We start from the raw sequence: 26,258 nt of genomic DNA, 5'->3' as shown, positions 1-26,258 counted from the left end.
CTGAGATGCCTGTTTGGCTGCAGCATGAAAAAAACCTCCAGAACAACATTGTTTTGTTGTAGTTGTCCATACATTTATGTTCTTTTACTTTTTATCAGGGACCATGCACAAAATCAGTCATCTAAAATAAGATTTAGCTCTAAGCTGATGTCCACCTGCACCACCTGAAAGGGCCCATACAATGTTAATAAGGATATAACTTACATTTGTTGAAACAATGTCAGTATTTCCCTGAGAATGCTTTTAAACCAGCCTGGTTCTGCTGGAGATTTCTTCTTGTTAAAAGAGAGTTTTTCCTGCCCACTGTCGACAAAGTGCTTGCTCATAGGGATTGATGTTATTGTTGGGTTTTTCTCTGTTTGTACATAAATATTTTTTTTTTCTAAATAGTGTTCATATGTATATAGTGCTTCAGAAACTGTGCACCTCACCCCCCTCTTTCTTCTCCCACATGTTTGCACTGATTAGGAGATGCTCTCTATCTCATTGTGCATCTGTTTAGTGTCAGTAAATGCATTCTATATTGTTCACCATAATATTTTATTACAGGTATTAGAGCATGCTGTAGGTATTAAAGGTACTGCGGTGGTTTGAATATTATCTATCTAATAGACTCCATGTATGTTCATGTAAAAAGAGAATTCTCTGTACACACACTTTTGGAGTTCCACAGGATTCTGTGCCAGGACCAATTCTCTTTACATTGTGCTTTAGGCAGTATGATTAAAAGCCATTGCATTCATTTTCACTGCTATGTAGTTGATACACAACTTTATCTATCCATGAAGTCAGAAAACTCACACAATTTAGTTAAACTAAGGAATTTCTTGAAGACATGAAGACCTCAATGAGCTTAAATGTTTTGCTTCTAAATTCAAATAAGACTAAAAGTTAGTGTACTGACCCTTACAAAACCTAGAAATGTGGTGTCTAAACAGACACTTACTTTGGATGACATTACCTTGGCCCTCACCCAACTCTATCTATCCATGAAACCAGATAACACACACCAAATAGTTGAACTGCAGGAATGTCTTAAAGACAAAAAACAGACTCATCAGAATCAGAATCAGAAGACTTTAATTATTCCCAAGGGGCAATTAACATACAACAGAGCAGCATAACGTTGAAGATAAGGACAATAAGAACAGGCAATAAGAGTGAGATAATAAATACACAGAATATACAGAATATACAGTATACACAGTTTTAAAATTACACAGTTTTAAAATTAAAGTGACTGAAAGGTGAATAAATAACTGTAAGTGACTAAAAGTGAATAAAGTGTCGCCAGTATAAAAAGAGTGTAGTTTACGTTTCTGGTGTGGGAAATGGTCTTTTCGGCTGGAGTTAAAAAGCAGAGTGGCTTTGGGGACAAAGGTGGCGCTCCTCCTCTCAGTCCTGCAGGAAATGCAGTGGAGGCATCGCCCAGAGGGGAGCCATTGAAATGCGGGGTGAAGAATGTGAGAGGGGTCGTTGATGATTTTGGCTGCCTGTCTAAGGGCCTGTTGGCTGAAAACCTGTGCCAGAGTTCTGACAGGCAGGCCAATGATTTTAGAGCACACTGATGCAGTGTGCTGCAGTCTGTTCCTGTTCTGAAGGCTGAGGGAGTGGAACCAGCAGGTGATGGAGAAGGTCATGATGCTTTCCAGGAGGCATATTAAAAAGTCATCATGATGGGTGTGCTGACTCCAAAGGAGTTGAGTTTCCTAAGGAGGTTGTTGGTGGCACCTCCTGAGAATCTCCTCTGTGTTGGCAGAGAATTTCAGGAGGTTGTCAAAGATGGTGGATGGTGGATAAAGACCTGGGTGGCCGCTAACTTTCTGCTTCTTAATTCAGATAAAACTGAGGTTATTACTATGGCATTACTTTGGCCTGCAGTAGCACTGTGAGGAACCTTGGAGTCATTTTTGACCAGGACATGTCCTTCAATGCACATATTAAACAAATATGTAAGACTGCTTTCTTCCATTTGTGCAACATCTCTAAAATTAGAAATATCCTGTCTCAGAGTGATGCTGAAAAACTAGTTCATGCATTTATTACTTCCAGGCTGGACTACTGTAATTCTTTATTATCAGGATGTCCTAAAAGCTCCCTGAAAAGCCTTCAGTTAATCCAAAATGCTGCAGCAAGAGTCCTGACAGGGACTAGAAAGAGAGAGCAGATTTCTCCTGTTTTGGCTTCCCTTCATTGGCTTCCTGTTAAATCCAGAATTCAAAATCCTGCTCCTCACATACAAGGTCTTAAATAATCAGGCCCCATCTTATCTTAATGACCTTGTAGTACCATATCACCCTATTAGAGCACTTCGCTCTCGCACTGCAGGCCTACTTGTTGTTCCTAGAGTATTTAAAAGTAGAATGGGAGGCAGAGCCTTCAGTTTTCAGGCCCCTCTTCTGTGGAACCAGCTTCCAGTTTGGATTCAGGAGACAGACACTATCTCTACTTTCAAGATTAGGCTTCAAACTTTCCTTTTTGCTAAAGCATATAGTTAGGGCTGGACCAGGTGACCCTGAATCCTCCCTTAGTTATGCTGCAATAGACGTAGGCTGCTGGGGATTCCCATGATGCATTGAGTTTTTCCTTTCCAGTCACCTTTCTCACTCACAATGTGTTAACAGACCTCTCTGCATCGAATCATATCTGTTATTAATCTCTGTCTCTCTTCCACAGCATGTCTTTATCCTGTCTTCCTTCTCTCACCCCAACCAATCACAGCAGATGGCCCCGCCCCTCCCTGAGCCTGGTTCTGCCGGAGGTTTCTTCCTGTTAAAAGGGAGTTTTTCCTTCCCACTGTCGCCAAAGTGCTTGCTCATAGGGGGTCATATGATTGTTGGGTTTTTGTCTTTATGTATTATTGTAGGGTCTACCTTACAATATAAAGCGCCTTGAGGCAGTGGCGGTCCTAGCCTGTTTGGCGCCCTGGGCGAACACTCCCTCTGGCGCCCCCCCCCACACACACACACACAAAACATGTTAGGGATTGTACATTAACATAAAACTGTTGTCCACACACACATATGAAGAGATAGGGAGTATGCATTGTATGCAAACGGCTACTAAACAGCCATCATAATTCGTCATACAATGAGAACAGGACAAATCAACAACTGACTATGACTAATTAATATTAAAATCTGTAACATAATGTATTGTTTGGAGTTTAGTCTGTTACTGTTACTATTTTTACCATTTCTTCTTGGAGCAACTGTAACCCACATTATTTCCGTAGGGATTAATAAAGTATTCTGATTCTGATTGTTTCAGGATGACCTGCCATTATCCAATGACACATCTGCTTACCTGTATCATTTGTTCGTTTCTTCTCCTCTTCTTTTCTCTTTTTTCTAAACTGAGCACCTGATAGCTTTGAGCTTTTCTTGTCCATCTTCCATTGGTTTTAATTTTGCACTCCAGTATGAACACCCATCCCTCAACCAGAGGATCACCACAACATAACCTAATAGACCTACACCTTAGTTCACAGATTAACTTTGTCTAGGGTTTATTTCTGGGATTTCACACAACCCAGGATTCAAATCATGAATACATAATGGTCTTGAATTTACAACATTATGAATGAAATGTGCTCTATTTGGAAGCAGCAGGTCTCCCTCCCCTTTCGACGGGTTATGTGTGAGACTTTAAATCATCAAACTGTAAATTATAAATTTTAAATTGTTATTGATCCCTTTACCCCGAGTCCTAAAGTGTATATTTATTTTCTTACTCTACTATATTTATTGTTCGTTTATTTGCACTGCTGTAACTGGAGCCTCGTCGTCTCGTCTCTCTATATACTGGACTGTATGTAGCGGAGATGACAAAGTTTACTTTGACTTCAGCAGCGAGCAGGCGCACCGAGGGCTCTCACGCTCAGTTTTCGTGTATAGAATTTCGAAAAAACATCGGTGCAAATTATAAGTCTGTATCATAATGTCCGGTGTTTTCGTGTTTGTTGTTTTGTTTTTATTTTGTTTTATTTTGCGAGTTGGTTATTAGATGCTGCTCCAGCCAGCCAGAGAATCCCCCGCCGCCCCGCCCTCTCCTCCCTGTGCCGCAAGCAGCAGGCGCACCTCGCAAACGGAGGGCGCCCTTACTCCCAGCAAATGGGCGATAGAAAACCGATCGGTGCCTATGACATTCCCAATATGCGCTGACTGCCGTCGGGGCAGCATGAGTACGAGCATTTTTTTTTAATTATTTTTTTTGTGCCGATGCCCGTGATGCCGCCCCCCATCACGATGCCGCCCCGGGCAACCACCCATGTCGCCCGTATCTAAAACCGCTACTGCCTTGAGGCGACTGTTGTTGTGATTTGGTGCTGTTAAAATAAAATTGAATTGAATTGAATCAACATTTGGGCCATATATACTTACCATACATAACTTTTTGTTAAGTATAGATAATTTCGTGATTAAAAATCTACCCTCTGAATCTATATCTCTATTGAGTACTGTGAAATTAATATTTTTGTGAATTAAAATTGCTACTCCCCTTTGTCTAGATTTAAAGCAGGCCGAGAACACATTAGGAAAGTTCATCTGTAGCTGTGACAGCTCCGTGTGTCTCTTGTGACAAAACGTCTGCCTGTAGTTTTTTGAGCTGGTTAAATATCTTTAACCTCTTCTTTGGAGCCAGCTCCATGCACATTCTATGTGACAAACCCTATTGTGCCCATAATTGTGTTTTACTAATGCTGCACACTGCATGTGACATTTGTGTGCATATTAACTTAGCGAGTTTGTACGTGCTTATGTGTATGTGTCCTATATGCCAGTGAGCGCTGTAAAGCTGCAGTGGATGTGCTGACGCTGAGTGCTTGTGTGTGACATCGTGCTGTGCAGATTTGTAAAGATTAAGAATGTTCTGTGTGACTGTGGAGGAGAACAGGTGATCAGTGCAGTGAAAGAAGGGAGAAGGAAGAGACCCGTGAAAAAGGGGAAGCGGGACGGATAAAAGAGAAGACTTGACAAAAAAAGAACACGTCATAATTAATGTAACGCTACTGAGACTGACAGTGTTTTATTTGACATTATATTCAATTAATAAGCTGATATTAAAACTTAGATGTTAATGTAAGAGGAGGATAGAAAAATGAAGTGGATTCTTATCTGTAGTTTCGTTAATATAACCAGAGATTGGCGCTGGAGTTGCGCTAGAGCTGGCCATCCACGTAGAGTCAGTCCACGGCGATTACAGCATGGGAGCCCTTCTGAATGAAGTAGTGTCAGACTGGGAACTGGACCTTGCGTTGTTCCAGGATCTCTTTAGAGGAGTGGTCGTTCACACTGAAGTCCATTCCTTTAGGCTCCCTGCCACGACTCTTCACCTTCTCCTTGGGTTTGAAAAGACTGAATTTGGCCACAATAGGGTGCAATCTCCCTGCACCCGGCCTCTTAGCTCTGATATGATGGACTCAATCGAGGAAGGTGTTCTTTACGATGTCCTGTTCAGAGACAGGTTGTTGACTCTACACCAGTCCGTTAGCTGTTTCACCTCCTCTCTGTATGCTGACTTGTTGTCCTTGCTGACAAGACCCACCACAGTCGTGCCATTGGCAAACTTGATGATGTTGTTTGAACTGTGCACTGCTGCACAGTCATAAATTAGCAGAGTGATCAGCAGTAGGCTGAGCACACAGCCCTGAGGGGCTCCAGTGCTCAGTGTGGTGGTGTTAGAGATGCTGTTACTGATAAGATACGATAAGATAAGTTAAGATAACCTTTATTGTCCCAGATGTGGGAAATTTGTTTTGTTACAAAAGAAAGTGGACAGTAGCAAAAATTAAGAAAAAACACTAGAATAGGATAAGATAATAAGAATAAGAATAAGATACTGTACACAATAGAATAGAAAAAACACTATATACAACAGAATTAAATACAATGTTGTCAGAAAAAGAAAATTGCACTTAGTGTTATTGCACATGTGTGGATGTCTGTGTTTGGTCAGCTGCAAAGTCTTTGTTGTGGAGTCTGACAGCAGTAGGAGGGAAAGACCTGCGGAAACTCTCCAGACTGTCTGAGGCCTCTCTCTGAGAAAGTCCAGGATCCAGTTGCAGAGCGAAGTGTTCAGGCCCTGCAGGCTCAGTTTTCCAATCAGGTTCTGAGGAATGATTGTGTTGAATGCTGAACTGAAGTCTATGAACAGCATTCGTACATATGCATTATTATTGTCCAGGTGGGTGAGGGCGAGATATAGGGTGATGGCAATGGCATCATCTGTTGACTGGTTGGGGCGATAGGTGAACTGCAGTGGATCTAGTGTGGGTGGTAGCTGGGTCTTAATGTGCTTCATGACGAATCTTTCGAAGTGCTTCATCTTAATGGGTGTGAGTCCAACGGGACGATGGTCGTTGAGGCAGGACACTGTTGACTTCTTTGACACAGGAACAACGGTGGTGGCCTTGAGGCAAGGAACAACAGCAGTGCTCAGGGAGAAGGTGAAGGAGTCAGTGAGGAAATTTGTCAGCTGGTCTGCACCTTCTCTGAGCACTCTCCCAGGGATGTTATCTGGACCAGCAGCCTTCTGTGAGTTACCTCTTCGAAGAGGTACCCTCACTCTTGGAGCTGGGAAGAGTGCAGGATGCTCTGTCTTTGATTTGGCTGGCTCAAAAACACTGAACTCAGGCACATCGAAAAACACATAACTCTTAATATTTCTTACTTTTGCGAGTCAGAAATTCTAGGTTCTGTACGACATGGACAACCATTACGGGTAATAGTGGAAGAACAATTGCATCACTCAGGACTCAGTTGCTGTGTCATGTGACAATGTTGTGAGGACAGAGCTCATAAATTGTATGCAAGATCAAACCAAGTGTACAGACCAGCACTGATTGTAACCTGCAGGCTGCCTGTACAAGGAACAGGGAAATCTTTTGCACTTTTGCATTTTTGCTGTGAACCATCAGGCTTTTGTTGTTTTAAAGATGTTTTAGTATTCCTTTTCTCCTGTAGGAATATTGCACTCGTTGGGCGTTTGTGCTTTAACAGGTTAATGTTTTACATATAAAACTTTCTCTGTAATGTCGAATGTATCTCAGTCTTACACTAACATGTCTATTGAAGTGCAGTATCAGGAGCTACTGAGGGTAATTATTATTTCCACTCTGTCAACAGTTCCATCTTTTATTTTTCTCTTCATTAATGGGACCATGTTGTTCACACTGAGGAGTAAACCTGTATTTCGTGACACTCCCCGTTACATTCTTCTGTATAACCTCCTTTTTGCAGACACTGTGCAGCTGGCACAGAGTCAGGTTCTTTTCCTGCTCTCTATTTTTAGAGTAAAATTGCCATATCCTGTATGTGGATTTCTCAGCTTGTTGGCCAATCTTACCACTGGGATCTCCCCTCTCACCCTTTCGGTGATGCCTCTGGAGAGATATGTAGCTGTGTGCTACCCACTGAGGTATCCTACCATCATCACCATCAGAAACACAGGGGCTGCTATCATTGTAATCTGGATCATCAGCTCACTAAATGATCTCACCAGACTCATCTTTTTCTTTCCATTTGAAATATTGAAACACCTGCAGTGGAACGAGCTTTGTTCTAAAATATCACTATTGTTTGGGTCCAAGTCTGATCAATATGATACAGCTTTCACATGTTTAGTGTTTGTATCAGCTGGTGTGGCAGTCATTTTTTCCTACATTGCTGTGATATTAGCAGCCAGGTCAGCCTCTGCAAACAAAGCTTTAGCCCGTAAAGCTCGAAACACTCTGCTGCTTAATATGATGCAGCTGTGCCTGAGTCTCTCCTCAACTGTTTACCGCCCTTTCCGCATGGCTCTTTCAAGAACTGTAACAATGACAATATTTTCATGGGTTCAGAATGTATTTTATGTGTGCTTTATTATCTTACCCAGATGCCTGAGTTCTCTCATCTATGGGCTAAGAGATCAGACCATCAGACCTGTCCTCATGTACCACCTATGCTGTTATCAGAAACTAAGTCAGTAGCTGAGATGCCTGTTTGGCTGCAGCATGAAAAAAACCTTCACAACAACATTGTAGTTGTCCATCCGTTCATGTTCTTATACTATTTATCACCATGCACAAAACCATTAATCTAAAATAAAAATAAAAATGTAGCTCTAAGCTTTTTTCCACCTGCAGCACCTGACAGGCCCATACAATGTTAAATAAAATATAAATTACATTTGTTGAAACAATGTCAGTATTTCCCTGTGAATACTTTTAAACCAGCCTGGTTCTGCTGGAGGTTTCTTCCTGTTAAGAGGGAGGTTTTCCTTCCCACTGTAGTCAATGCACTTGCTCATAGGGTGTGATATGATTATTGGGTTTTCTCTGTTATTTTTTCTGTTGTAGGGTCTACCTTACAATATAAAGGGGGCTGTTGTGATTTGGCACTGTATAAATAAAATGAACATGCTTGAGAGGTTAGCCACAGAGGGTGAAACATTAGAGGAGTTGAAGAATCAGACAGGGAAAAATACAAATTCATGAGGTTTATGCTCTTGACTCTGAAGCTACAATAGTATGGCACTGTACATGTGGTCATTTTGATGATCTGTAGCACAGCTTGTCATGTAAATCAATTCAGTGTTTATAATTTATCAGAAATGAGTTATTAAAAGCAAGCCTTGTATTTTTAATTTTTTTTTTTTTTTTTTTTTTTTGTCACTGAGATAAAAGTCTGATGAAAACAGGCAGTCTCCATCACCGCTGCATCCAAAACCAACCTTTTCTTATCTTGAATGTTTAGTCATGACCTCCCGACACAATAATATCTGATGCTTTATGACTCATCTTTCAAATCTTGTTTTCTGTTTAACTACCTGGAAAATAGTTTGAATATTATTTTTATATCATTTATTTTTTTTAATCAAATATAATTTATGTATCCAGAAGTTTTGCTAAATCAGTTTCTGTCCATCAATTTCTTAATCTGATGATCCTGTGTAGTGTTACAAAAGGCTCGAGTAAACCCTAGTTGGCTTTGAGCAAAACGTACACTTTGGATATTCAGCCAGTTCGTTTCAGGTTGTAACTCACACTACATTTTCCACTTAGAATTTCTTCACAGTTGGAACCGTTTACTTTTATACTTACACTGCAAAATAAAGAGTTCTTGCTTTACAAAGGGTTCAACCTGGTTTGATGCACTGACACTTCCTATAAAAGAGTCCTCTTGTCTCAAAGCCTTTTTCTGTGTAGTTTTTATATTAAGATAATGTTAGAGAAATATCAAAGACAGACCATGAGGATACAGACAACCTGGGTTGCACTAAAGGAAATACTTTGATATCACCACACATTTCAATCACCAATACATGTTAACCCAAAACCCTGCATGTGGAAAAAACTTCAACACCTCCTGTCAATGTACAAAAAGGACATATTAAAGAAATGGGCTCTGCCATGTTGCACTGGTGACATGATAAAAGAAGAGTCCCCATATTGATGGCCTAATAAAATTCAGCTAAGTCTTCACTCTGATCTGAGTTCTTGCCCTTCTGTAGGCTTGCTGGGCAGCCAGTGACAATGGAGGAAACGGGGACTTTGAAGGCTAATCTGGAAGAAACCAACTTTGGAGGACTCCTCCTGCTGGGGCCGATCCAGACGCTGCTAACGATGAGGAAGCCAAATTATAATTCTATTCAATTCAGTTGCATTTATATAGTGCGAAATCACAGCAGCAGTCACTTCACAGTGCTTTGTAGTCTAAGATAAAAACCCTGCAATAATACAGAGAAAACCCAGCTTGCTCTGGAGGCCAGGAACACTGAATAGAGATTGAAAATGTGACGTCATTCCAGGGTAAAACCGCAAAGGATTCTGGGAACGAGTGGCAAGTGGTACTAGCGCACGCAGGCTTTCACATGAAAACAGTCACACAGCGATAAAAAGAAACACAAAAAAATTAAAAGAAGGTGTTGTATTATTAACTGCAATAGCCAGTCGCATGACAGCCACGGGAAGCCGGTAAAGAGATCGGTTTTTATCAGATTACGTCGTGGAAGAGAAATTGTTCAAGCCATGTTTCTGAAGTAACAAAGAGCCGACGGATGGCCTGGATTGCAGCCATTTGAAGACCAAATATAACGTTCCAGAACACTCCAGCTCACATGGGGCCAACGTGGCTCAAGAGTTGGGAGTTCGCCTTGTAATCAGAAGGTTGCCGGTTCGAGCCCCGGCTACAACGTAGCTTGCCATCACCAGTGTGTGAATGGGTGGATGACTGGATGTGTAAACTACTTTGGGGTCCTTAGGGACTAGTAAAGCGCTATACAAATACAGGCCATTTTACAGGTTAGTCTGCTCCAAGCATTTCCACAAAGGTAAGTCTTCTGTTGTAGTTATTACGTAATTTATCATAACATAATTGATGATGTAGGTTACAAATAAGTCTTATATTGATTTGAATTTAATTCATTGCGCTATGCTGCTTTGTTCACTGTGGCTTTGCGGGCTAATGTTTGTTGTGTTTTGTAGGAAAACCAGCCTACAAAATGCAGGAATGCGATGCAGACTGGGCACCTCTATCAGCCTGGGTCAGACCGAGTTTAAAGCTGCTACCACAGCCAGATTTGATCGGTTAAGAGAGAGAGCGATATCAAAACAGCCACGAAACGTCCCGCATATATGTGCCCAAGGGTTGTATTGAAGCAATCAAGTGATGAACAACTGTTTTCCAGTATGTTGTTTTGCAATGTTTTTTTTTTTTGGGTTGCATTGTTGACTTGTTTTTACCGAAGCAGCTAATAAAGCATGATGGATTTTTACAATTTTTCCTCTTTCTTGTAAGATTCTATAATAGAATGAAACAATAATGCCAGTTATAAATAAAGACAATAAATTGAATGAATTACGAAACACTCATGTTATTTCTATTAGATCTGAAAATGTTGTGTAATACTACAACCTGAAACGACAAATAGATGCGTTGGCCTGTACAGGAGATAAAGGAAAAAAATGTAACAACAGCTGTGAAATGGAATAGTCCAAATCACCAAAGTAAACTGGATCTGGGCTTGTTGCAGGGATCTGAAGTTAATAAACATCTTGTGAGTGTATGCACTCACACTTAGGACCATATAATAATAAATATGTGCGTGATGAAAGTTGGGGAGCACGCTAACGTCCTTACTCCACTCTGTATGCTCGTATGGGTCTGACCCTTTCACTCCTTTGATTTTTTCCTCGTACTTTTTTTTTTGCCTTTTCATCAAGTCTGTCTTTGTACGGACCTGCCGTGTTCTCCGTCGTTTTGTACACAACTGTTTTTGGGGCAAATAAAATGCAAGTAGGGATTAAAACCGCAGAATTAATGATTACCGGTGCTGGAAATACTAGCACTTGATGCAGTGTTTTGATTTTGTTGCCATTCGTACCCACAAAGCAATGAGCGAAAGTCACGTGGTCTGTCAATCTCTATAGGAGACTCATCTTCACACCTTTGAAAAACCCGTAGCTAGCCAGGCCACTGTAGCTGGTGCAGCTGAAGATAATGTAGCTCCAGTTAAATCTCCCCCAGTAGACTGTCACAACCAGCTGGGAAAACAGAAAGACTGATGACGCTGAGGAGGAAGCATAGTCCTAAACAGAACCCCCGGATACACCACCAACCCATTCATGTTTCTCACTATTTTTCCCACTCTGCAACACACCCTCAGAGGTGATTAAGGGTAAATGCAAGTCCTGTAAAATTTAAATTCAGGTTTGCACCCAAATACTGAATATGTCAATCAGAAATCAATAAAATCAATATTGGATAAGTGTATAACTTTGCCAAAACAATGTAAGACTCACAGCCCATTGTTCATCACTGGGGCTAGTTTCAGTCACCATCCAAATGTGCTGTTTATAAGATTGGGAAAACCTGCAGAAAACTAAGACTGAAAAAGTCACTTGGATGATGATAAAAATGTTTCTTTGACTAAAGATGCGATGTCTAGATCAACAGAATTAACTTTTGGGGATTTTCTTGCCTGGATGATTGTACCCCCAAGAAAAGAGAAAGGATCTCCAGGCCCCCCAAGCCCGTACCTACCCCCACTCCAACTACACTAACAAATGCGGGACAAAACCACAACTTCCCCATCTCCACTAGGTGATGAAGCTAATCAAAGGAGCCCAGAGAGATTGATATAATATGGCGGAAGAGGCTGTATCAAGGCTAATATGATCTATCAGATGGTCTCCATTTTGGTTAAAATTACGATTATTTTATTTTTTCTGTTCATGAGGAAAAACTAGTTCATGCATTTATTACTTCCAGGCTGGACTACTGTAAATCATTATTCTCAGGATGTCCTAAAAACTCCCTGAAAAACCTTCAGTTAATCCAAAATGCTGCAGCAAGAGTCTAGAAAGAGAGAACATATTTCTCCTGTTTTGGCTTCCCTTCATTGGCTCCCTGTTAAATTCAGAATTGAATTCAAAATCCTGCTCCTCACATACAAGGCCTTAAATAATCAGGCCCCATCTTATCTTAATGACCTTGTAGTACCATATCACCCTATTAGAGCACTTCGCTCTCACACTGCAGGCCTACTTGTTGTTCCTAGAGTATTTAAAAGTGGAATGGGAGGCAGAGCCTTCAAATTTCAGGCCCCTCTTCTGTGGAACCAGCTTCCAGTTTGGATTCGGGAGACAGACACTATCTCTACTTTTAAGATTAGGCTTCAGAGTACCGGGCTGTGGTTGACTCCTTTGTTACGTGGTGCAAGCAGAATCACCTGCAGCTCAATGTGGAAAAGACCAAGGAATTGATTGTGGACTTTAGGAAGACCAGGAAACCCTTGACCCCTGTTTCAATCCAGGGGGTCAATGTGGACATTGTTGAGGACTATAAATACCTTGGAGTACACATAGACAATAAACTGGACTAGGTTAAAAACACCACTGCACTTTACAGGAAGGGCCAGAGTCGTCTCTATTTTCTGAGGCGGCTGAGGTCCTTCAACGTCTCTCAGAAAACGCTCAGGATTTTCTGTAAGGCTGTTGTGGCCAGTGCCAACCTCTATGCTTTTGCATGCTGGGGCAGCAGGTTGAGGGTCTCAGATACCAACAGACTAAATAAACTGATCTGCAAGGGCAGTAATGTTGTAGGGATGGAGCTGGACTCCATTAGGGTGGTGTCGGAGAAGGATGTTGTCCAAGGTAAAGACAATGCTGGATAATACCTCCCACTCCTGTGACATGACCTGCTGGCCAGTCACAGGAGCACGTTCAGTAAGAGACTGAGATTACCAAAAAGCACCACTGAACGACACAGGAAATCATTCCTGCCCGTGGCCATCTGCCTATACAACTCCTCCATCTAATACACTGTAAACACTGCAATAGTTACACCCTTTTTGCACATGCTCTTTTCTACTCTGTAGTATTCTTGTCAATATCCTTGATATTTATTAATAATCACCTATATTAATCCTTGATATTTATTATTGACCCCTCTGCAAATTGCTACCTTATCATGGTGGAGGGGTTTGTGTGTCCCAGGGATCCCAGGGACTATGTTGTCCAGGCGCTTTTGCCCCCTGGTAGGGTCTCTCATGGCAAATTGGTTCTGGGTGAGGGACCAGACATAGAGTGATTAAGAATACCCTTATGGGAATATCATCGAGGGAACAGTTTACCCTGCCTGGCATAGGGTTACTGGGGTCCCGCCCTGGAGCCAGGCCCATGAGGCGACGTAGGGGTCAGGTGCATTGTGTGCCGGGCGGCGGCCAGGAGCGAAGGCCCTGGAGGACCGATCCCTGGCTATCAAGACTGGCAATTGGGACATGGAATGTCACCTCACTGGTGGGGAAGGAGCATGAGTTAGTGCGTGAGGTTGAGAGGTACCGGCTAGATATAGTTGGGCTCGCCTCAATGCATGGCTTGGGCTCTGGAACCATTCTCCTGGAGAGGGGCTGGACTGTGTCTCAGTCTGGAGTTGCCCTTGTTAAGAGGCGGCAGGCTGGTGTGGGTATTCTAATATCTAATATATGGCAGCTCAGAGTACGAATCCTTTTTAGAGTCTCTGGGTGGGGTGCTGGAAGGTGCTCTGCTTGGAGACTCTGTTGTCCTACTGGGAGACTTCAATGCTCACGTGGGTAACGACAGTGAGACCTGGAGGGGCGTGACTGGGAGGAACAGCCTCCCTGATCTGAACCCGAGTTGTGTTTTGATATTGGACTTCTGTGCAAACCGCAGTATGGCCATAATGAACACCATGTTCGAACATAAGATTGTCCATAAGTGCGTGTGGCACCAGGACGCTCTAGGCCGCAGGTCGATGATCAATTTTGTAATCGGATCACCATCCTGCGGCCATATGTTCTGGACACTCGGCTAAAGAGAGGGGCTGAGCTGTCAACTGATCACCGCCTGATGGTGAGTTGGATCAAGTGGTGGGGGAGGATGCTGGACAGACCTGGTGCGCCTAAACGTATAGTGAGGGTGCGCTGGGAACGCCTAGCAGAGGCCCTTTCAACGCACACCTCCGGCAGAGCTTCAACAGCATTCTGAGGGAGGCTGGGGACACTGAGTCTGAATGGACCATGTTCAGCACCTCCATTGCCGAAGCTGCTGCACTGAGCTGCGGCTGCAAGGTGGTTGGTGCCTTTCGAGGTGGTAACCCCTGAACCAAATGGGGGACACGAGAAGTAAAGGGAGCCACCAGGCTGAAGAAGGAGTCCTATTGGGCTTGATTAGGATGTCGGACTTCGGAGGCAGCTGATACCGACAGGCCAAGCGGAATGCAGCTCGGGCAGCGGCTGAAGCAAAAACTCAGGTGTGGGAGGAGTTCGGACAGACCATGGAAAAAGAGTTTCAGACTGCCTCGAAGAGATTCTGGTAAACCGTCAGGCAACTCAGGAGGTATTAGATCCGGTTCTTTGAATTCTTAGGGCCAAGAAAGACACAGGGCTCAAAGTGGTCTTTTAACTTTAAAAAATTATATTTATTTTACATATCCAGATATGGAGACCTGAACACACACACAAAACCCCAGGTCTCAAGCACAAACAGGAAGCCTAGTTATATTTATATACTCCATCTTGACGTCACACACACTTTACGTTTTGATCAAACACTCTGTTTAGTTTCACTTTGGCCTGCAAAAGCATGCTTCTGCAAAAGCATGTGGTTTCCTGTCAGTCCTGTCGGCACAAACTGTACTAAGAATTGGGCCTCCATTATATAAACCAATATAATCAGCGTATTAGCATTTAAGATTATATATTCAAACTCAACAGAGGGGAAAGCAGTGCTATACCTGCACTGTGTATAGTGCTGGTGGAGCACTGCTGACTTCGACTGAGAACATTGTCGGGCAGTGGAAGGAATACTTCGAGGACCTCCTTAATCCCACCTACATGTTTTCCCAGGAGTCTGGGGATGAGGGGGATGACCCGCCAATTTCTGGGGGTGAGGTCAGTGAGGCTGTTAAACAACTCCTTGGTGGCAGTCCCTGGTGTGGATGAGGTCCGCCCTGAGTTCCTGACGGCTCTGGATGTTGTAGGGCTGTCCTGGCTGACATGCCTCTGCAACGTTGCAAGAAGATCAGGGGCGGTACCCCTGGACTGGCAGACCGGGATGGTGGCCCCCCATTTTTCAGAAGGGGGACCGGAGAGTGTGTTCAAACTACAGGGGGATCACACTCCTCAGCCTCCCTGGGAAAGTCTATGCCAGGGTGCTGGAAAAGAGAGTCCGTCCATTAGTCAAACCTCGGATACAGGAGGAACAATGTGGTTTTTGTCCTGGTCGCAGAACACTGGACCAACTCTTTATCCTCCCGAGGATACTTGAGGGTGCATGGGAGTTTGCCCAACCAGTCTACATGTGTTTTGTGGACTTGGAGAAGGCATTCGACTATGTCCCTCAGGGTGTCCTGTGGGAGGTGCTGCGGGAGTATGGGGTGTCTGGCCCATTGCTACGGGCCATTCGATCCCTATACAACCGTTGCAAGAGCTTGGTTCTCGTTCCCGGTGGGTGATGGGGTCCATCAGGGCTGCCCTTTGTCACGGATTCTGTTCATAACTTTTATGGAGAGGATTTCTAGACACAGCCAAGTGGAGAAGGGATTTAACTTAGGTGGCCTCAGAATCTCATCTCTGCTTTTCGCAGATGATGTGGTTCTGTTGGTTTCATCGAATGATGGCCTGCAGCTTGCACTGGAACAGTTTGCAGCCGAGTGTGAAGCAGCAGGAATGAGGATCAGTACCTCCAAATCTGAGGCCATGGTTCTCAGCAGGAAAAGGGTGGAGGGCCCACTCCAGGTCGGGGACGAGTTCCTGCCCCAAGTGGAGGAGTTTAAGTATTTCGGGGTCTTGTTCACTAGTGATGGGAGAAGGGAGCCGGAGATTGACAGACAGCCCCCGCGACCCAGCCCCTGATAAGCGGAAGAAGATGGGTGGATGGATGGATTTATTATTGAGTGGTTTGTATATATTAGTGCTATTTCTTAAATTTGTAGAAATCTGTAACATATCGTATGTTTAAAAAAGTTTAGTTTGTTACTTTTACTGTCTTGGAGCAACTGTAGCCCAAATAATTTCCCTAAGGATCAATAAAGTATTCTGATTCTGATAAGTTTAGGCTGCTGGGGGATTTCTATGATGCACTGAGTGTTTCTTCTTCACTCACTATGTGTTACTAGACCTCTCTGCACTGAATCATTAGTTATTATAAATCTCTGGCTCTCTTTCACATCGTGTCTGTGTCCTGTCTTCCTCCTCTCACCTCCAACCAGTCATGGCAGATAGCTGCCCCTCCCTGAGTTTGGTCCTGCCAGAGGTTCTTCCTCTTATAAAGGAGTTTTTCTTTTCCCACCACTTGCTAAAAGGGGGTCATCTGACTGTTGTGAGTTTCTCTGTATTATTTTAAGATCTTTACCTTGAAGCAAATGTTGTTGTGATTTGACAATAAATAAATAAAATTGAATCACCTTATTTTCCACACCATAAGGCACACTTAAAATCCTTTAATTTTCTCAAAATCGACAGTTCGACCTATAATCCGGTATGCCTCATTTATGAATTCTGGTTGTGCTTACTGACCTCGAACTGACTTTATGTGGTACATGGGGCTCAAAACTCTGTCAAAAATGTTTCAGTACAACTTTGGTAAGCTATGAAGCCACACCACTTGATGGATTGTCGGAGCATTATGGCTGCCATAGTAAGGAGCAGCCTCGCAGAGTAATCTGCGTCCAAAACTTCGTCCGCTTCAGGTCCCAAAGTCAAATGAAAACTGCAGCATCACTGAGAGTTAAAAACTGTCTAAATTATTTCATCTTTAATAAAATGATCAGCCCTGCTCCTTTACCAGGTGTAACAATTAAGTTTAACATCCAGGCATCCATGAAAACAGAATTTATTAAATTTAATGGAGCTAGGAGTTAGCAGGAAGTTTGCTCGCTAGTTTCCACCTAAACATGCTATAGCATGTTCTGACTGAGAGATTTCTGAAACATTCAAACGTACAGCTCTGCTATCACTTCCAACATAAATGAAGACAGAAAACTAAACAGCAGTGACGTTTGTAGGGTTACTGAAGTTGGGCTAGCTGGTATATAATGATGTGCTACTTGATCGCTAGCGACACAGCTATGTTAGCATAACATAAACACAGTGAAGCTGGAGGATGAATGCTAACTCTTTCCACTCGATAAAAGTTAACGTGAGGGTTCCCGATGGTTAGGGACAAATGCAATCGCATGGCAGGATGCTGTAAACGGACCAAACTTCAGTCAGGAGAACAACTGAGATAATCCATCCACAAGACGAGGTTATTCATTAATGTACTGTAACAACATGGGAATAGAGCAGCTGCGAGAGAATTCAACATTAATGAATCAATGGTACGGAAGTTCAGGAAGCAAGAAGAACTAGAAAAATGTGCATTTCCTGCGAAAATGCTGTGTGGATGCCTTAACGCTGAAGTTGCCTGCTGAAAAAGCTGAAAAAGTTGAAAACTTGCAAAAAGTTATATGGCGGTGCAGAAACTGAAATTTCTACTGAAAACAAGTGAAGAAGCAGAAATTTTTTGCTGAAAAGTGGTGAAAAGCAAAAAATTCTACTGAAAGGGGTAAATACGGAGAAATTTTTGCTGAAAAGTGCTGGGAAAAAAAATGCCTTGAACAGGACTCGAACCTCGCCCTCTTAGTCTGAAGGCGGTTACTCATCTCACTGAGCCAAAGTCTTTCTCAAAAAGAAAAGGTGAATAGACTGACAATGTTGCTGAAATGAGCAGAAGCGGCTGAGAATTGTGCTGATAAGAGGTGAAAAGGCTGAAAACTTTGCAGAAAAGAGGTGAATCAGCAGAATTTCTGCTGAAAAGAGGTAAAGAAGCAGAAAGTTGCACTGAAAAGAGATGAATCAGCAGAATTTCTGCTCAAAAGAGGTTTTACTGAAAACAGCTGAGATTTGTGCTAATAAGAGGTGAAAAGGCTGAAAATTTTGCAGAAGAGGTGAATAAGCAGAATTTGGGCTGAAAAGAAGTGAAAATTCTGAAAATTCTGCTGAAAAGAGTTCAATCAGCAGAACTTCTGCTGAAAAGAGGTGAATGAGCAGAATTCTGCTGAAAAGAGGTTTTTGCTGAAAACAGCTGAAAAAGCTGGTATTTGTGCTGAAAAGTGGTGAAAAACTGAAAATTCTGCTGAAAAGGGGTGAAAAAGCTGAAATTTGTGTTGAAAAGAGTAAAAAAAGTTTAACTGTTAACTGAAAGAAATGTTGCCATAAGCGGGACTTGAACCCGGGCCTCCCAGTCTGAGAACGGATGCTCATCTCACTGAGCTAAAACACAGGTCAACCCGGCAAGGAAAATCAGTGAGGCCACTGATAATATGGCAGAAATGGGCAAAAAATATTGCAAAAAAAATTCAATATCTCAAAAAGTATAGAAGTTATGAGCACCAAAAGCCATAGCCGGCATTAGCAGAAAGAGCAGAATTTTTTAAGATTTGAACGGTGAAAATAGCACAAAAACTGTGGGAGTAGTTAAGTGCCAAAAAGTGTACGGAAGCAACTGGAATAAGGTGGAATAAAGAACTAGAAAAATTTGCATTTCCTGCGAATATGCTGTGTGGATGCCTTAACGCTGAAGCTGTCTGCTGAAAAGCTGAAAAAGATGAAAAGTTGCAAAAAGTTGTATGGTGGTGAAAAAAGAATGTCACCCTGAGCAGGATTCGAACCTGGACCTCCTGAGCGCAAGGCAGCTACTCATCTCACTGTGCCAAATTCACTCTCACAACGTAAGAGATGGTGAAATGAGCAGAAACTGCTGAGAATTGCGCTGATAAGAGGTGAAATGGTTGAAAATTTTGCAGAAAAGAGGTGAATCAGCAGAATTTCTGCAGAAAAGAGGCAAAGAAGCAGAACGTTGCGCTGAATAGAGGTGAATCAGCAGAATTTCTGCTGAAAAGAGGCAAAACAACCTGTTTCTGCTCAAATTCACCAATCAGAGGTACTGCCTCTGTCTGCTTCATCAGGTGGGTACTTGTATGTATTTCTGCCATGGAGCGTTAACAAGAATCTGAGGTCCATATTAGAAAAGCTGCTAAAATCATAAAACTTGCGCTGAAAAGAGATGAATCAGCAGAGTTTCTGCTGAAAAGAGTTTTTTTTTTTCTGAAAACAGCCAAAAAAGCTGGAATTTGTGCTGAAAAGGGGTGAAAAAAAAATGAAAATTTTGCTGAAAAGGGGTGAAGAAGCTAAAGTATACCAAATCAAAGTATTTGTGCCAAAACATAGTGTTTCTGCCATATTGTGGTACTACTACAATACAACATGAATACGGATTAAAGATGAAAGAAACTGGCAACAAATTCCTCCACTACAAACCAGTCTGATACCACTTCTTTGCAGTGTTCACGTTTACTAAGGCACTACCCAAAAGGCGCCACAAGAGGGCACTCCAACACAACAGATGACCTATGTACACTGACGCACTTAGTAACAGTCAGCCTCCTTGAATTGGCAGAAATACTGTGATTTAGTAGTAATACTATAACATAACAGATATACTGTGATGTTGCAGACATAGTATGTTTTTGCACTACTCATTTGTAGTGAAAAAAATTAGCAATATAAATTACATGTCTGTGATAGTGTATAAATTTGTAGTGAAAAAAAAAATGTTGACCAAGGTGGGATTGAACCCACGACCTTTGAGCTGTAGAGCCGTGTCATTACTGATTGCGCCACCTGGAAAGGGGGCGGCGGCTGAAAAACAAAGACATCAGCAATCAGAAATAGATCGCATACCCTCTTAGATGAACCTTGGCTAGATGTAGAACAAGCACTTTGCAATAATCTAGAGATTTCAGATCTACCATTTATCAGCTCAAACATCCAACGACATGAATGCTTCAAAAGCATCAACATTAGCTCCTCTCTGACAGCATGGTGGGAGTTTCTGAAGCTGACTGAGTCTTCATTAATCCCATGCAAATGTACACCTATCTGGAACAACCCTGACATATTACAAAACAATAATATGATAAACTTTTCAGATTGGAGTAGTAAAGGAATCAAATATTTAGAACATATATTAGAAGGAACAGAATTTATTTCATTTGACAGACTAGTTACACAATATGGGATCAACAAGAAAAGATTTTTAGAATATCAACAAATTAAATCCATAGTAAAAAAGAGATTTAAACCGGGTCAAGTTGAACTACAAACACCACCAAGTGTGGTTCAATTTCTTACTCTTAAAACCCCCAAATTACTATCCAAAATATACAGAATGCTTTCTAAAACAGATGAATCAATATCACTTCCTATTGCAAAATGGGAAGCGGATTTATCAGTTAACTTTGACCAAAACTTCTGGTCTCAGATTTGCTTAAAAACTTTTCATCTAATTAGAAATCCCAGTCTTCAATTAATTCAATACAAAATACTACATAGAGTGCACTATACAGGTCATCGGATGTTCAAGATGGGCTTTACGTCTACCAACAACTGCTCACACTGCCAAACCAATTCACCGGACAATTATATCCACGCACTTTGGTTCTGTCCACCAGTTCAGAAGTTTTGGCGCGAGATATGTGAAGACTTATCAAAGTGTCTGAAATGTAACATTCCAACTTCCCCTTTAGTATGTTTGTTGGGCAGCTTAGATAATGTCACTCCGGAAAAGAATATAGCCCCTATGGTTTTCACTGCCCTATGCATAGCCAAGAAAACAGTCCTCATGAACTGGAAAAATAAAAATAATCTTAATTCTAACCAATATAGAAATTATCTATTAGATCACATTAGTCTTGATACAGCCTCTGCCACCACATCAGATCAATTGCTCTGGGCTCCTTTGATCAGCTTCATCACCTAGTCGGGGTGGGGAGTCTTAGTTTGGTCCCACCTTCACTGTTGTGATTGGTGTGGGGGTAGGGACAGGCTTAGGGCATTGGGGGGTTCCCCAGGAGCATCTTCCTTGGGGGGCTCAACCCGGGGTAGCGGTCATGGCCAATTAGGGGCTCTGTTGGCTCTTAGGTGACGGTTTCCTCGTGGCTGCGTGCAGCAGGGCTAGGGGAGGGTCTGTGCTGACGGACGTGGGTTACTGACCTGGTAGCCTGGCTGCCCCTGGGTGGGTCCGGGATGGGCGTGAGGTTCTGGGGCACTCCGTCTCTGGGCTGGGGCCCTGGCCAAGCCTCAGGGGCTTGGGTCCTGGTTGGTGTGTTGCCGGGGTTGTGGGCGGGTGGGTGTATGGGGGCCCAATCCTGGCGCAGGGTGCCGCCTGTGCATCGAACCACCTGGGGGGCTCTTCAACTGGTGGGGGAGGTTGTCACATCCTGCAGGAGCCTTCCTCTCTTCAGGAACTCTCTCTGCAGGAGGGGGAGATACAGGAGAGGTGGAGGAAGATCTCAGCCTGGGCGTCTATTGTCTTGTGTAGTCTGGAAGATGAGTGGATGATGGGGTGGGTGCAGTTTTCTCTGTGGTGGGGTCAGATGGACTGTCCCGGGCTATGTGGGGCCGGGCGGCGCTGCTGCACTGGGCCCCGGTCTGGATGGGCCTGGGCCCCCCTTTCCCTGGCGGGTTGCAGAGTATGGGGTGCCTACTGGGGTCAGCGGGGGAGCTGACCCCAGGGAGGGGTCACTTGCCCCTCCCTTCCTTCCCTCCCCATCTCCAGCTGCCTCCCTCTTCCCGCTCCACCACAATCACCCACACATGCAGGGCCTTGGGGTAGGGGTGTGTCACCAGGGTGCAGAGGAGACATCCCCCCCCTCTGTCCCCTTCTGGCTGCCTCTGCCTCAATTTTATCCCACAACTTAGACATTCACATTACTCACACTCTCGTTACACATACATATAGGATCTTGGGGGTGGGCACGCTACACGGATTCCAATCACCATCAGGGTGTACACCTCACCCCTGGCGTCGCTGCCCACCTCTCAATTTTAAATACATGTAGACATTGAGGGCTAGCAGGAGGGGCTATACGCTTACCTGCTGCTCTGGCAGGTAGCTCCATGCCCTCCTGGGTTTTAAATGCACCTTAGAACACACATACATCAACACTACATATGAGCGGGTGGAGGGAGGTTTGGAGTCTTCCTACACCCCCGTTCTCTGCAGCCTGCTGGAGCGGGGGGGCTAGGAGGAGGAGTTGGCCGTCCGACTGGGGTCTGGAATGTGGGGCCTCCCTGCTGCTGCGGAGTCGGGGCGGTCTGCTTCTCCCCACCACAGGGAAAAGGGTAACACCACCTGGGTCTGGGCGCAGTTTCCCCCTCCAGGGGCAAGGGTACCTAGACCCGGGGCTTAGAGTACGCTTGGGGAGTGTGATTGTGTGTACAGTGTCTCTCTATGTCTGTCTCCACGTTGGGTGAGTGTTGAGAGCATGAGGGTGGGAATAGATGTTTGTATCTGTGTGTGCCTGTTTGTCTGTGTCTATATGTCAGGTTGGGTATCAGACCCCACCTCTCTGGGGACATCTCAGGCCCTCCAAGGTTTGGAGGCCTATCTCCCCCACCACTTCCCCTGCCGGTGGCAGACGCCCTCAGACATCGGTGCATTGGTGGTTCTTTGTGTCCGGGGGTGGGCGCCCAGGTACCCACCGGCTCACTCCTTGACGGCTGCTTATCGGGGCATGGAGCCTGGGGCTCGCTCGGGCCACTTCGGGGATGGGGTGCCCTCGGCCTCTCGGCCCGGGGCTCGGTCACTCAGGCACAGCTGGCTGCCGGCGGAGCTCACGGGCACGTCACTGCAACCCCCCTGGCTTCTGCTCTGTGGCTGCTGAGTGACCCCTCATCTGGGACTCTCCTCAGCTCTTTCTGGGATAGTGGCGCAGCTGCCCCTCTGTTGGTCTTCCTTGGTCTCTTGTGTTCTGGGGCCTCTGGATGTCTGGAGTTTTGATCTCCTCCATACCTGCTTCATGCCCTGGAGGTCGGGGCAGTGGCCCCCCACACCCTCTAGCAGATCATTACATGAAGGAACCTTTTAAAAACAAGCGCGTTCATGCTCACAGGTGTACACACGGGTGATCACACACACAAACTACACCCTTTTGGGCTCCTACCTCAAAGCACACTGTGCGCTGTCGATCTCACGTGCTGCACCATAATGTTTAATATTTAGTATTTACTGTCATATTCCCATATATCATTGTGATCTTGTTTATTACTCTCATCTTCTTCTGCTTGCTTTCTTTTTTCTTTCTCAACAGGTGATCCAGGTGATCGATATGTATTTTTTTGTCTGCTTATTCTGTTGGTTTTTGTTTTTTGCCCTTTTTCCCCATCCCTCTTCTCAGGTTTTTTTTTTCTTTCCCTCTTTCTTTCTCCCCTTTCTTTCCACCAGTCAAGTCTGTCCCGTATTCAGCAAGTGAAAATAAAATAAACAATAAAAGGTGAATCAGATGGACCATTACGGCAAGGCTGGGATGGTCCATTTGGTAAAGTAAATCCGTTGGGCATCTCTCTTCGCCTTTAGACAATAATTCTGATGGCAAAAGAACCAAACGGGACAGGTTAAAAAAAAAAAAAAAAAAAAAAAGAAATAGATCGCGGTGAGAGGCGAAAAGCGCCGTTTTTCGGAGTTACAAAACGTCGTGTAACTCAAAAACTAGGAGGGCTAGCAGCATAATTCTTGTACTGGTTGAATCAGCGGACTTTGGTGTACTTTGACTTTTTCATTGCTCTTTGTAACTCCGTCGCGGAGATATGACGAGAGAAGAAACGGCTTCATTTTCGGAGGTTGAAAACTGAGAGGAGGACCGATTTCCACCCCTCAAACAAACGTAATTCATTGCTCAACGGTAAGATAATTGTAAAAACTGCTTCCACTGTGAGTGTCAGCAGTGTCTGAAGATATATTGGCACAAGCCTCATGTCCTAACTTTGCTTTGTTAAGGAGATATGGCGATTTGAAAATGCCTCCCGTTACAGAATTTCAGCTCTGAATTTCAAAACCTCCCCATAGACTTTGAATGGGGAGTTGTCAGACCTTGTGTCACTCCGAGGCAAATTGCGAAAAAACGGTAAATCTCACAATAAAGATAGTGACATTTTCTGAAAGCCAGCAAAAATACCTACGTTTTGATGTATAATTTGTGGGGGTTGAGTGGAAATTGAGCGAGTAGCAAGAAGTTGTTTAGACATGAAGAGAAAATTCAGAACGGACCAGCACTCACTCTGACTTAATTGCATAGCAACCATAGCAACGCATGTATTTTCTGAAAAATCACAATTTTGCAACTGAAAACTTAAAGAGAGATAAGATTAAAACGGTAGAAGATCTGAAAAAGCTGAATCAGACAGGAATAGCCCAATAATTTAACTTTAACTTTTAACTTTATTTATAAAGCACCTTCAAGCAAAGTGCTGTACAACTGTTTGAAATTAAAAGGGTTTAAAAGTAATACATAGCACTACAGATAGGAGACACAGTACAAGTTAAGAACAGAGAAAAAAGAGAAATTAAGAACAAAATAAAAAGAAGAAAACATTTAAAACCTAAAAGCCATAGAGTTAAGACATGTAGGATAAGGTAAACAAGTGTGTCTTCAGCTTAGCTTTAAAAACCTCGACAGAGCATGCCTGCCTAATATCTTGAGGGAGGTTATTCCATAAAACCGGGGCACGAAAAGAAAAAGCACGCTCTCCAATTTTCTTTTTCCTGGCTTTAGGAACTTTTAAAAGACCAGAGTCCTGAGATCGGAGAGCACGGGATGGAATATACCGGTGTAAAAGGTCAGAGAGATATGAAGGTGCTAATCCATTTAAAGCCTTGTAAGTGAGCAACAGGACTTTAAAATCAGCTCGAACCGGACAAGGTAGCCAATGAAGAGAGTATAAAACAGGGCTAATATGTTCAAATTTTCCAGTTCTTGTTAAAATACGAGCAGCTGCGTTTTGCACCATCTGTAGACCTTTAAAACTTTTCTTTGGTAGCCCAGAGAAAAGAGCATTACAGTAATCAATGTGTGAGGACACAAATGCATGAACAAGAATCTCTGCAGTATCGTTTGACAAAACTTGTCTAATTCTAGCTATGTTCCTCAAGTGATAAAAGGCGGTTTTTGTTATTTCTTTTATATGAGACTCAAAAGAGAGCACCGTGTCAAACCACACGCCCAAATTTTTTACTTTGTCTCTACAAGTTATGACCCTATCATCAATTCTCAGGGTAAAATTTTGGGACGAGTGCTGAAATTTAGGCGGTCCAATGACCATCAACTCTGTTTTATCAGTATTTAAGCACAGGAAATTATCCGATAACCAGCCTTTAATTGCTGATAGACAAGATTCCAAATTAGAGATTTCAGTACAGTTTCCAATTATTAGAGGAACATAGAGCTGCAGGTCGTCAGCATAACAATGAAAGGTTACTTTAAAAGAACGTAAAAGAGCACCAAGAGGCGACAGATACATAGAGAACAGCAGTGGTCCAAGCACAGAGCCCTGAGGGACCCCATGCCTCACCACACAGGTCTCAGAGAGAACATTATTAAAATTAACAGTCTGAGACCTCCCTGACAGGTAAGATCTCAGCCATGATAAAACATTCCCTGTAATTCCAATAAAATGTTCAAGCCTATCCAATAAAATGCCGTGATCAACAGTGTCAAATGCGGCACTTAGGTCCAGTAGTAATAAAACTGAAGTGCGATCATTGTCTGCATGTACCAGCAGGTCATTCACCACTTTTAGTAAAGCTGTCTCTGTGGAGTGATTTGGTCTAAAAGCAGACTGAAATGGTTCAAACAAATTGTTTGTTGACAAATGCTCAGTGAGCTGCTTAAAAACCACTTTTTCAAAGACTTTAGACAAGAAAGACAGATGTG

General features: G+C 43.3%; 1 protein-coding gene across 1 annotated transcript; it reads left to right on the top strand.

The window, feature by feature from the left end:
• Nucleotides 1-7,033: 7,033 nt before the first annotated feature.
• Nucleotides 7,034-7,972, top strand: LOC100706766 (odorant receptor 131-2-like). Its single transcript, XM_003452561.2, has one exon. It carries the CDS (start codon nucleotides 7,034-7,036, stop codon nucleotides 7,970-7,972), a length of 939 nt encoding a protein of 312 aa, XP_003452609.2.
• The last annotated feature ends 18,286 nt before the right edge of the window (nucleotides 7,973-26,258 follow it).

Source organism: Oreochromis niloticus, linkage group LG10, assembly GCF_001858045.2.
Source record: "Oreochromis niloticus isolate F11D_XX linkage group LG10, O_niloticus_UMD_NMBU, whole genome shotgun sequence".
Classification (NCBI taxonomy): Eukaryota; Metazoa; Chordata; class Actinopteri; order Cichliformes; family Cichlidae; genus Oreochromis; species Oreochromis niloticus.
This window is presented reverse-complemented; position numbering and strand designations above follow the sequence as displayed.